Consider the following 11,918-nt stretch of genomic DNA (forward strand, 5'->3'; position numbering starts at 1 on the left):
AAGCCTACTGCAAGAACCCCCCCTCCATACAATACATATCATCATATCATGTCATATCATGAAACTGTAATTTACATTATTGTGTTACAGTATGTACTGTACCAGAAGATGAGATGGGTTTTTTCTTCAGTATGCTGGCACACTGCACATATTGGACACTGGCAGATAATGTTGCTTCATATAGCACTAGCAGAATAAATAAAATAAATTATGCTGACTTCTGCACAATAATGACAGTGAGACACTTTAATTTCAACATTTAATATTGTTGCATGATACAAACCATCAACCATCCTTAAACTTTGAATATAATGATGTATATCATGACAGCATTCAAGGCTTATAAACCTCCAACATTACATTACATTGCTGTATGTGCACCAAGGAATTCATGCAACATATCTGAACAACAAAAAACGTCATCATCACATTTTACAGCATGAAACAACAGCAGCTATTAAGCATTTCAGTGAAAAGTATTTGTAGCATAAGTGACTGGCCCAGATTTGCAATAATAGAAAATAGCAGAGGCAAGGTATACAATATCTGATATGGACCTTGTAGTTTTTAAGAAAAATATAAAAACACTAATTGTTGGGGAAAAATATAAATATAAATATAAATGTACCATTCTTTACAAAATAACATACCTGAAATATGAATTTATTCTTTAATGACCTACATAACGTTTATACATTCTTTTAGTAGAAAAAAGAAAACGTAGGAAAGAATTCTAGCCTATACTAGAGAATAGAATTGTTGTGTGTTGAGCTTTTGAGCCCAGCCCACACCAATCACTTGCGATGCAACAAAACCATTGCAATACATTGCAGAGAGAAATCGCAGCGGCCTGAATTGCCCCATTGCAGGTCAGTGCAGTTTTGGGATTCTGTTGCAACTTGGTTGTGTGATTTGCAAGTTGCAACTCACCGCATAGCAACTCATTGGTGAGGATTGGACTTTACAACGAGGTAGATCCTTACCCCCTGTGCCCAAGTCTGATGACGGTGGCATACCAAATTGTACCCTGTCCTCATAATCAATGACGTCTAGATGTACAAGCCATTGGTGTTTATTTTTTCCAATAGCCAGGCCAGAAATGCAGTTATTATTGAGATTTGTTAAGGTCTTAATTCTTATTTCTTAATTTGTTGCTGTGAAGAAAATTCTGAACTAAGCTGTTTGCAAAGGCAACAACATGCACAACACTCTCCAATTAACACAAATCATACATTAATTCAAAACTTGAAGACTATATTTCCCTGTGATCTTAAAATGAGGAAACAGCGGCAGCTAAACACGAGATTACATTGTAATGTATGTAATGAATCGTAATAATATTTTTTATTTTATTTTTGCATTAATTGCAGTTATTGGAGTGAAATTCAGCTGAATTTGGAGTCATGGTATAGGATTGGAAAGCACATAATTACAAGCTCAATAAAAACTGCCTGTCTGGCGAGGCTAGTGGAAGTAGGACTGCAGGGTACCACGGCGGCGGACATCAGTTGTCCAGCAGTGGAAACCACCACCGAGGGAGTTGGCATGGCGAATGTTCACCGGTATGGACTTGATACCTGGGGAAAAGATATTTCACTTATAAGTTATCCTTATACCTACCTATACTGTAATTTAAACTCTACCATACAATGGTGTGTGGCACCCAAAAATGCTGATCTACAAGCTCACAATGTGTTGCACCACGACATACACATTATGGACTCAATCTGCTATTTTCAGTGTGAGACTCTGTTGCAAGACTAAGCATAAACCAGGCTGCACTTTACACATGACATGAAAAACATACCGTTCGTGTCCTGAATAGACTAACAAAGGATTAAAAAAGGATTATGTCAACTCACCAAGGTTCGCAAACATTTTCTGTATGGTGGTTTCATTGGCATCAACCATTACACGCTTCTCATCCAACATTAATACATTCATGGACAGCCACTTGGAGGACATCCACAGTGGATGGTCTAAACAGGAGATAAGATGGAGGCACTTTCACAAACTCCAAATATTAAGCTCATGGTAATTTAAGGCTGTATGCAGTAACTCCTATCCTGAGAAATGACATAAACTATCAAAGAAACAGCTGTTAAGTTGCTAAATGGCTAGCCAGCAAAGGATCTCCATAAGATGTTGTATTCACAATGTTATATTATTCTTTTACATTTTCTAGTAGTTTAAAAAGCAAAAAGGATGTTGACATGGGTTTTCTCTTATTAGTGCTTTGTGTATTAATGTCTTAATGCTTCATTTATGTAAAGCACTTAGGTCAGTAGTTTCAAAACTCACCATCAGGAATCAAGGGCAATGGGGGTTTCACGACTGTCCAGCCAGCTTTCTTAAACATGTCAATCTGAGAAACACAAGACACAATGGAGATGACAAAATGAAAACCTATTATTGCATTATCTCACAAGAGGTTCGCTCTGGAGTCTAGACACTAAGAGAAATATCCATCTCTAACATACTCTCTCTCATGGTGTTTTTCAGTGTCTCTCTCTCTCAACCCCTCTGATCTTACCTGACGACAAGGGCGATCAGGGTTGGACAACACCAGTCCCGGCCCAATAATGTTAAAAGTGGCATCGATGTGCATAGGGTTGGGATCCTTGAAGGAGATTATGTGGACGTTGTAATCTGGGGCAAGATGACGACGCATCCACTCAATTCCCATGTAGTTTGTAACCTGCAGAGGAAGCAATGGAATATGTGTCAAAGCATACAGGTGGATGCAATGCTCCTGTGACTGACCGGATAGTATATATTCGCAACTTCGCCAAATCAATTCCGTCTGGAGACCTGTGTATAATACCCGTGCCTGACCTCAGTTTACTGTCTTTCTACTATCCTTTCAAAATAATATTTGCAATATGAGGGGCCATGGAGCACACAAAGAGAACAGTGGGACATTGTACACTAAGAGAAATATCAGGTCTGTGACCTATATATATAATCTACCTCTTCTTCATTCATTAGCTAATTGTACTTTATCTAATCTTTTTTCCCCTCCCTCAGATTGTGGTTAACTGTTTCCACTGTCATTTGCGCCCCAGCCCATATAGTATCTGTCTGATAACATTGAGGAATTTGCCCTGTAGTTATTGGTAGTGGTGATTTTATAAGGTGGGTTGAGGAGGGAACTGCTCAGATTTTAGTCCTTTTTTCCTCATGATTTTAAAATATATCACACTAATTAAACAAATTATTGAATGCAAATTTTGATGTTTGGAGACGCGTAGGTCAACTTCATACGGATTTGGCATACAAGTGGTTTTATTGTAAATAGGTGAGTTTTGTGTGTACGTGTGTTAATCTTTTCTATTGAGATAGTATGACATCATGGAAAATGTTCTCCCTATCAAGACTTTTATACCTGACTCCTTTGGACGAACAGATCCCTTCCAGCTCTGATGAAATCGGCAGCATCAAAGCAGGGCTCATGCTCTGTGGTGACAAACTTCCCCTGGGCAGCCAGCTTGTGTCTGTCCTCCACTGAGCGAATGGGGTAGTCCTGCAGGAGATATTGTGAAGACGTCAAGACGATTATCTCCAGGGCGGTTATGTTACTGTAGTGTAGACTCTTCTCTCTTGCCAAATACAGTACAGCGGTCCCTATAATGTTAAGGCGACATCCAACACAGCACGTTTGATTTCTCAAACTACTCCTGCTGTGGAAAATATTGAATCTTTTTGTAACCCATTTTTTACCCAGTGCCAATTGCCTAGGTTTTAATCCTGGGCACTACTCTCCCTCTGCCAACCTTATCCCGCTTTTTGAAACAAGCTCCTCGCCACTCGCCCTACACACTTCTACTTGGTTTGAGCATAGATATATAAATAATATCTCAGCACTGGATGGGAGGGGAATCCCGGTGCCGTCTCTATTATTTATATATCTATGCTCAAACCGAGTGGAAGTGTGTAGGGCGTGTGGCGAGGAGCTAGTTTCAAAAAGGGCTGAGAGGAGAGCCCCAAATTGACCTCATCGTTCCTTCAATGCATGAGGAGTGAGCCAAAGAAGCTTTGAGAAGGAAAGGACATAGCTCCAATGAAAGTGTCCATGAAAGTGTCATGGCACAGCCCAGTAACGTGACCATTTCCTTTCCTTCACTAAGCTTCCTTGGAGTGAGCAGGCCGCTTCTTATCACCTGACAGGGGGAGTTTACCCGGTAGGACATAGCATGGATTGGAAGGAACACGTAATTCCAATTGCCGACCAAGGAGAGGCAGTATAGAGACCAGGATTACTGCATGTTTTTGCCAGGGTACCCAGTATAGGGCACTGGTTCCCAAACTGTTTCATGTCAAGGACCCCCAAATTGACAATAATTAGCCTGTGGACCCCCATTCTTTTCTTTTTTTTTGTCATCAAAGTTTTTTAATGATTTTTCAATAAACCCCCATTTTTTTAAAGATATTCCAGGGACCCCCATAAGAGAAGATATTTATGGCTCTAGCAGTGATTCTCAACCCGTGCAATGAAGGTAGCCTACCACAAACCAGGAATGAATTGTCGCTGTCAGGTGGAAACCTTGTAGGTCCAGGACACATAAACGGGTTGCGTTGAGACGCATTAATTGTGCACAATGTTTTCTGTGTTTTCAAGCCGGTTTCTACACGATAGTGACAACATATTTTACTGAAGGGCCTCACCTGATCATATAGCTCATCAGCCATAGTAGGTTTGGGAGCAGTGGTCCATTTAGCACCTCTTCTGAAGTATTCTTTGATCAGAGGCCTGTATGCACGGTATTCAAAGAAACGAGCCCTCCAAGCCATGGGAGCTTCGATAATCTCATTGCCCACAACCATGAGGATGTCTCTGGGCATGGCAGCATACATGCCTGGGTATGGTCAAAGATACACATCATGTCAAGTCTAACAAAAACACCTTATGGGTTGATTTATACATTCTCAGTTAAATAATGCTCAGAATTTGTCAATCTTGGATCGATTGATTGCTTAGTAAGTGGTAGTGTAGTGGTAAAGAGATATTGGAATCAAACACAAGTCTACACAAACAATTTGCTCATAATAGTTTAGCCATTTGGCTTCATATAGTATAGACAATAGACACTGAAAACATAAAAACAAAGGTTTGAAATGCCAGTCAGTATAACGATTGACAACAACACCTAAGTGCTTTACAAGTTCTTGCATCCATCAGCTGATGATCTAATGATTCTAATCCTATCTGTACCTGGTGACGTGAAGTCTGGAGTTTTGTATTCAAATGACCAGTCAATGGGCTCTGGCCTTTGAACCGTAACCCCCTCCAGACGTAGAATATTGCACATTTCCTCAATCTCAGCAACAGCCTTCTTTAAGTGGTCCGCAGGAAAACATTGGCCCCCATACTTCTGATAGAAGGGCCACCACTTTTCATATGTGTTAGCCTGTCAATAATAAACAGCAAAACAAGAAACTCACAAATAGGGCAATGGCAATCATGTACATTTATTCCCTAAGCTTTTGTGAGAAGTCGCTGCACATGGTACCATAAGAAGTCAAACTAAGGATTTTACTTTGTAGAGAGTGATCTGACTTGAATAATCAATGCATGTTTCAAACAAGTTCTGTTGTCATTTCTTACTTTGACCTCCACGGTGAAAGGAGGCACGCGGGCATTTTCCGCACGGCCAACGATCACCTCCTCTAGTGGGTCCCATTCGTTGTAAGCACAGACAGGACACTCCTGCTGTGCAGGCTCAGTAACGTGTTCCTCCTCGCTGATGGCGGGACAGGCCTGTGCAGCTGCTGCAGCACTGGAGGTGCTCTGGAATGCACGCTGCACCCAGCCAGTCACAGCCCGTCCAAACTAGGAGGAAAGAGAAATGCTGCATGTGACTTAGATTTTTGTTGTCAACAGACCCCCTCTTCTTCATGTTGAACTGAGATGTATACATTCCTACTAAAAACCTTGTTTAAAAAAAGAATTGCATGGCCCTTAACCCTTCTTCAAATCCTGGGTCAGCACATTGGATCTGTATAGAATGGTGGCACATTGGACTTGACAGAAGCACCCAAACTAAACAATGAAAAGGTTACATTTTCAGTATAGATTTTCAGCTTTTCTTATTCTTGACATTGTTAGCACAACTTAGCAGACATTATTAACATGTTAGATTTCAAACCTATCCATCCATGTCTATTCCATAACGTTTTGGGCATTTACGTTTTGTTAACAAAATTTCCCGCCAATAAACCCCATGAAAGATATATCCATTCCTCTATCATTCATTTAAACGAATCTGTGCTACTTTTACTTTCCCCCCCCCCCCTTTTTGTAGACTATGTTTATGTTTTGATTGGCTTGGCTGCGGAATTCGTGAAATAAAGCTAGCCTATGGAGCCAATAAAATGATCATATAAGTACAGTACAGTAAAAGTAACACGATTGTGATTACTGATTAGAAATATACATGTCAACGGGTTTATTGTTTTTGAGCCAACTTCTGATGAGCTGCTACTGAGATAGGCTGGCTGGCACTGGTACAAGATCATCTCTGTGGTCAGTGACTTTAGGAGCGCAGCTGCGCCAAGCAGCTGTTCAGTTCAGTCAGTCATCCACAGGAGAAAAAAGACCAAGTGAAACTATTTCAGAAATACTAAATCGATCATAGTCTAGCCGTTCAATGTCTACATCAAAGTTACTGTTTCTATTCAAGATGCTTAACCTAGCATACAATTCGTTTTTCCTTCTTTTTTGTTTTTTTATTTTTATTTTTCAAAAATGAAAAGAATGGTAGTTCTTGGCCTACATCAGCTAACCATCTCAATTTTATTCTATTTCTGCACCTCAGAGTTTGTCTTGTCTTTGCATTTGGAAATTTGGAAAAAGCATTACCATGGCTCCGATCAGGTGAGCCGCCTCAGCCCCTCTGCTACCTCCTCTGAGACATCTGACACGCAGCATTGTCCAATAATAATTTGGGAAAAATTATGCAATGAAGTCAAGCGGCAGCTTCGTGGCAGAACAGAATCCTATCCACCTATCTCTTTGAGAATGAATGAAGACGCCTGGGTTCACTCAACTTTATAACCTAGGAGCAGATGCCAGAACCTTTCCTTTAATACCATTGGTCACCTTAAGTTGTTACTTGTTGAGCAACGTGACCTTCCATGAAACACTATCCCTTACGCAGCAAATTCTTATCTTAGCTGCTGCCTTAAATATTCTATACCTATATTTTTTCCCCTTCAAATGTCTTTATGGACAGCTGAACTAACATACTTTATAACGGATTAGTGCCTATGCCACTGCTTAACTACAGTGTAAGCTATAATGAGGAATTATTTTAAGCCATGCAAGCATTGTTTTAAGCTCTATGTGGGTGCCTCTGTCTGAGAGAACTTGATGTGTGAACTATAACATTGGATAAACAGTTGTAGATATTTATTATATTATTATATTTATTTATTATATATATATGGACCATGACCAAAAATACTTGACAAAAGTTAGCTGTATCATTCATCACATTGCTCACATATTGCACACTGGACTGTGTGCTCACAGTTTCACAAGAGAAAAACCCCATTGACCCTGCCGTGATATCGCCTGTCCAATGACCAGAGTTCAAAGAATAGACTGAAACTAGCTTTAAGAGGACAACTCAGGCAGCCATGCAGAGGACATGTTCTGAAAATGATGATGCTCATCAGCCTGCTGATAACTGATAAGAGACGCCATATAGGGCAGGCTTGCCAGGCTATATATTTATATGAAATACATCTCCTTTGTTAGTTGTTTTGCATCACAGCATTTAATTCCCATGGACAAAGTTGTCACAGCCCGTTCATTGGGTTCTCTTAAGAAATCTGAAACATCCAGTTGAGACTATATGCAATGATATCACATTATTTTAGTTTGCTTCCAACTTTTCATGTTTCTCTGTGTAATTTCTCTCACAAGGCAATTGTGGTGGTGACCATAGCAGGCATGCACCACTTTCAACTTAAGGATCTCTTACATTAATAGTATAGCATAGTTTCATTTCAAATTGTAGTCAGTTACTCTACAATTTTACTTGGTTAGTTAGGTAAGCTACTAAAGTATAACATTAACATTTCCTAGCAACACTGCTTCCGTGTAAAACAGGGAAGAGGAAGTACAGCAATCAATCTCAACTCTGTGACATGTTTGTTTGATCATTCTGCACGCCATCCTGTATCCATATCAATAGTGTGGCAATAGTGGCAGTACTATAGGTGGCTTCTGGCTGTGTGATTCACAAATCTACATGTATGCTCAGGACAGAGACAGACTGCACAGAATCACCATACATGGAATTTGTGGCATACAAGACATGTTGCTCTCATGACACTGATATGTGGCACTGGTATGTTGCCAGTTGTTTTGTAAATATTGACCATAGGAAAGAAGTGGGTCACGAAGTCTGTCTCAAGCTTGATGTCTGTGACAGTGACTTCCAGCGACAGTGTCGCAAAATATATGATCAGGCCAATATGCTTTTAAGAAAATGTGCTCAGTAGATGTAAAATGTGCACTGTTCGGATCTTATGCCACTCATGTATACAGAGTAAAAAGCATGCAACGGCTCAGAGTGGCATATAACGATGCCATGAGGTTACTTCTCCGTGTTCCTAGGTGGTACAGTGCCAGTCAGTTGTTTACCTTTGTTGGTGTGCCCACATGTGATGCTTTGTTAAGACAACTGATGTATAACTTTATGCAACGCCTGGAGGTGTCTAGTAACAGTATCATAGTGGCACTAACAAACCCAGAGCTGTTACCCGGTCACGTGCAGGCTGCACACTTTGTTTTGTATTAATTGCTTGCTTTTATCCTTTTCCCATGTTGTTTGTCTTTTTGTTTTTTTTGTACGTTGATCTCATGTGATATGGACTCCTGTCTGAAATAAAGATTATATATATATGTCTCAAGAGTGATTATTTTTGGTCAGAGGCAGTCACTTGATCACCTGCTGAGAAGGATAATCATAATCATCTTTTTTGTCACATCACAGGTTTACAGGTATAAAATAGTGGTTGAATTATTTTTTGTGCAAGTTCCATCGTCTTTTGTTGTTTCCAGAAAGACAATGATAAGAGAGAGAGCAGGGCCGGGGAGCACAATAAAACAAAGGTATGAAATCTGAAAAGTCTAACTGATACTGTGATACATCTTGATCACATGACTACCGACATAATGTGTACAGATTTGTGTGAGTTTTGGCCTAGCCTATAGCAAATAGTAGCAATTATTATTTTGAAGAAATGTCAGATGTAAATGGGTGGAACCTATACTAGTTGTGTCATGGTCCAAAGAATCAGGGTAATAATGTACTATTGTACTGTTATAGTGCCACCATGAGGCCGATTTGAAGAATTTTGAGTGGTGGTTCTTCCTTGGCCTAATGGCTAATGGGAGTGTGTGTGTGCAAAGTGTCACATCATTCCATGATGCACTGCAAGACATAAAACCACAGGCTTCAAACTGAGCATCATCTACTGCAGTCCACCCATAGACTGTAAAAAGATTTGGACAAAGCGTTCACCGGGTCTGATACGGACGTAAAATGAAGCCAGTCAGTCCTTGTATTGTAAATCGCCATCTTTCTAGATCCGTTTTGGTAATAATTTTCCAAAAAGAATATTATGACATGAGAAATTAGACTTTAAACTAGTGACTGGAAGCAGAAAGTATGCATGACCATGTTTATTAAGGTAATACAGTCTAAGTTGGGCCCAAATACATTTTCTTTTACATTTCTTTTGGGCCCAATGACGGCGCCACAACAGGCCATTATATGAACTTTCAGGATGTCCCGATTTCCTTAGTGGCTTCACAAAATATCTGTCTGACTGCCCTCCTGAGCCCACCTAAACAAGCAGAGTGGTGGTGGATGACATAAGTGAAGAAGAGACGAGAGGAGAGAGTGTCTCCGGCCCATCAAATTACATTGGCCAACTAGACAAAGTGCCAATCGGCACAGGTCTCCACCAGGGCAGGTCAGGTTGTGGCCTCATGGTGGCGCTATAACAGGCTGTTGAGGAAGATTTGGGCCGGAGGTTCGTGTTGGAGGGATGCAGGTACAATGTTTTTCCATGTGTGCATACATAAGTTGTATACAGATCGATGCATTTATAGCTAAAAACAGGAATTGGCCTGTTATAGCGCCACCGTGAGGCTGATTTTGAGGAAAAAATTGTGGCATGTCTTCCTCGGCCTAGTGAAAATGTGCGTGTATAATTTAACGGAAATTGCACACTGTGTTTGTGATTTGTGGCCTTTTTTCGAAATGGACGAATCGTGTGAGCTTTGGAAGCCAATCGTAGCCAATCAGGATGGAAGATGGGAAATGGTGCCGCTCCGTGTTGATCACATGACTATGGAGATAGTGTATACCGATTTGCGTGAAATTTGGATAAAATCTGAAGGAGTAATAATAGAAAATGTGTTTTACATATGTCGGCCTCCTGGTGGCGCTATAAAGAGCAGATGTGAAAAATTCCAGGCAAAGGTTTTTCCTTGGCCTCTAGGGAGTTGGCATACAAAGTTATCCACAGATCCGTGCAGTTAGAGGTAAAAACACTTTTCGGCCAGTTATAGCGCCACCTTGAGTCTGAGTTGAAATTGTTCATGTGGCATTTTGTCCTCGGCCTAGTGGGAATGTGGGTGCACAATTTCACGGAAATCACGCGATGTGCTCATGATTTGCAGCATTTTGTTTGAAACTGAGCACTCCTGTGAATTTTGGAAGCCAATCTTAACCAATCAGGATGGAGTGTGAGAAATCTGAAAGACCGGTTTCGTTGAATGGCTCTAGAGAGACTGTGTACCAATTTGCGTGATGTTTGGACAAAATCTGTAGGTGTACTGTGCAAAAACTTGTTTTGCACAAAGCGGCCTCCTGGTGGCGCTATAACAGGCCGTTGTGGAAAGTTTGGGGCAGAGGTTCATCGTTGGCATCCAGGGAGTGTGTGTGCGAAATTTGGCATCGATGGGGTTAACGGTGGCCGAGATTAGCTGCTCACGGACGGACGGACGGACGGACGGACGGACACACGGACACACGGACGGACGGAGTGCAAAACATACTCTCCCCACATGCCTTCGGCCTGGTGGAGACAATAAAGCTGTGCCACAATTGCATCTTACTCGCAGTCAAACATCCTTGACTAGTGCATTATCGGAGTAGATCTACTAGAAAAATGGGGAGCCATGGTGGGCTTATCGCCATGGTGGGCTTATAGCTCCCCATCATGGCCAGAGCAAAGGAGCTATAGAATTCCATCTCAGGGTCAGCAAGACACTGTTACATATATCCTGCTATCCAGAGTGTGACGGCAGTTAACAGTGGGATCAAACAGCTGATGTCAATGCAGCAGGTGGGGGAAGTCTTTCAGCAGAGCAATGAGGCCTGCTCCCTCTCACAACATCTGCTATAGGCCTATGGGTCATGGATGGGTCTTGCTGGCCCTGTGATGAGGACTGCACCTACCCTTTTCCAGCATGACATTAACATCAGGGAGTCTCGGTCCATCAACTGCCCCTAGTCAAAAGATCAGCAACAGAGCAGAAGGTACAACTACAAGCGGGCAACATCAAATCCTCCATCATCCCTTGTCCAAAAAGAAAAACAACATGTAGAAGTTCTCTGATTTGAGTAACGGGAGCTGAATGCTGTAATGGACAAGGACTTATACAGACTGCCCCGCATTGACCAAAGGACATCCACAGCAGTAAACTGGTAACTGGCAGGTGGGCCCTTAAAAAATGAATAGATTAATAAATAAATGAAAATGTAACAACTTTAGTGTTTGGCCTTAAAAAATGTCACTGTTTTTCAACATCATCTCCATATGAGTTCATCCTCATAATGCTAGGCCTATAGGATATTATGGTACCATATACCAACTAGAAAAGTTGCAATTTTGTG

At 41.1% G+C, this 11,918-nt stretch overlaps 1 protein-coding gene across 1 annotated transcript; it reads right to left on the reverse strand.

The window, feature by feature from the left end:
* Positions 1 to 245: 245 nt before the first annotated feature.
* Positions 246 to 7,039, reverse strand: gatm (glycine amidinotransferase (L-arginine:glycine amidinotransferase)). The gene is made up of 9 exons (XM_083757865.1): positions 6,860 to 7,039; positions 5,606 to 5,830; positions 5,213 to 5,408; positions 4,666 to 4,856; positions 3,386 to 3,523; positions 2,534 to 2,698; positions 2,302 to 2,365; positions 1,863 to 1,979; positions 246 to 1,577 (listed from the first exon to the last, which is right to left on the reverse strand). The coding sequence occupies exons 1-9, from the start codon at positions 6,926 to 6,928 to the stop codon at positions 1,465 to 1,467; spliced, it is 1,278 nt and encodes a 425-aa protein (XP_083613991.1). The 5' UTR covers positions 6,929 to 7,039; the 3' UTR covers positions 246 to 1,464.
* Between the last annotated feature and the right edge of the window lie 4,879 nt (positions 7,040 to 11,918).

This window comes from Protomyctophum parallelum (genome assembly GCF_964188405.1).
Source record: "Protomyctophum parallelum genome assembly, chromosome: 2".
Classification (NCBI taxonomy): Eukaryota; Metazoa; Chordata; class Actinopteri; order Myctophiformes; family Myctophidae; genus Protomyctophum; species Protomyctophum parallelum.

Excerpts from the sequence above, each read along its gene's own strand:
- gatm (XM_083757865.1), bottom strand. The coding sequence starts at position 6,928 with ATGCTGCGTGTCAGATGTCTCAGAGGAGGTAGCAGAGGGGCTGAGGCG. Across the intron at positions 5,409-5,605 it reads CTTTCACCGTGGAGGTCAAA|GCTAACACATATGAAAAGTG; the intron begins GTAAGAAATGAC and ends TATTATTGACAG. Across the intron at positions 1,578-1,862 it reads GAAAATGTTTGCGAACCTTG|GTATCAAGTCCATACCGGTG; the intron begins GTGAGTTGACAT and ends TCTTTTCCCCAG.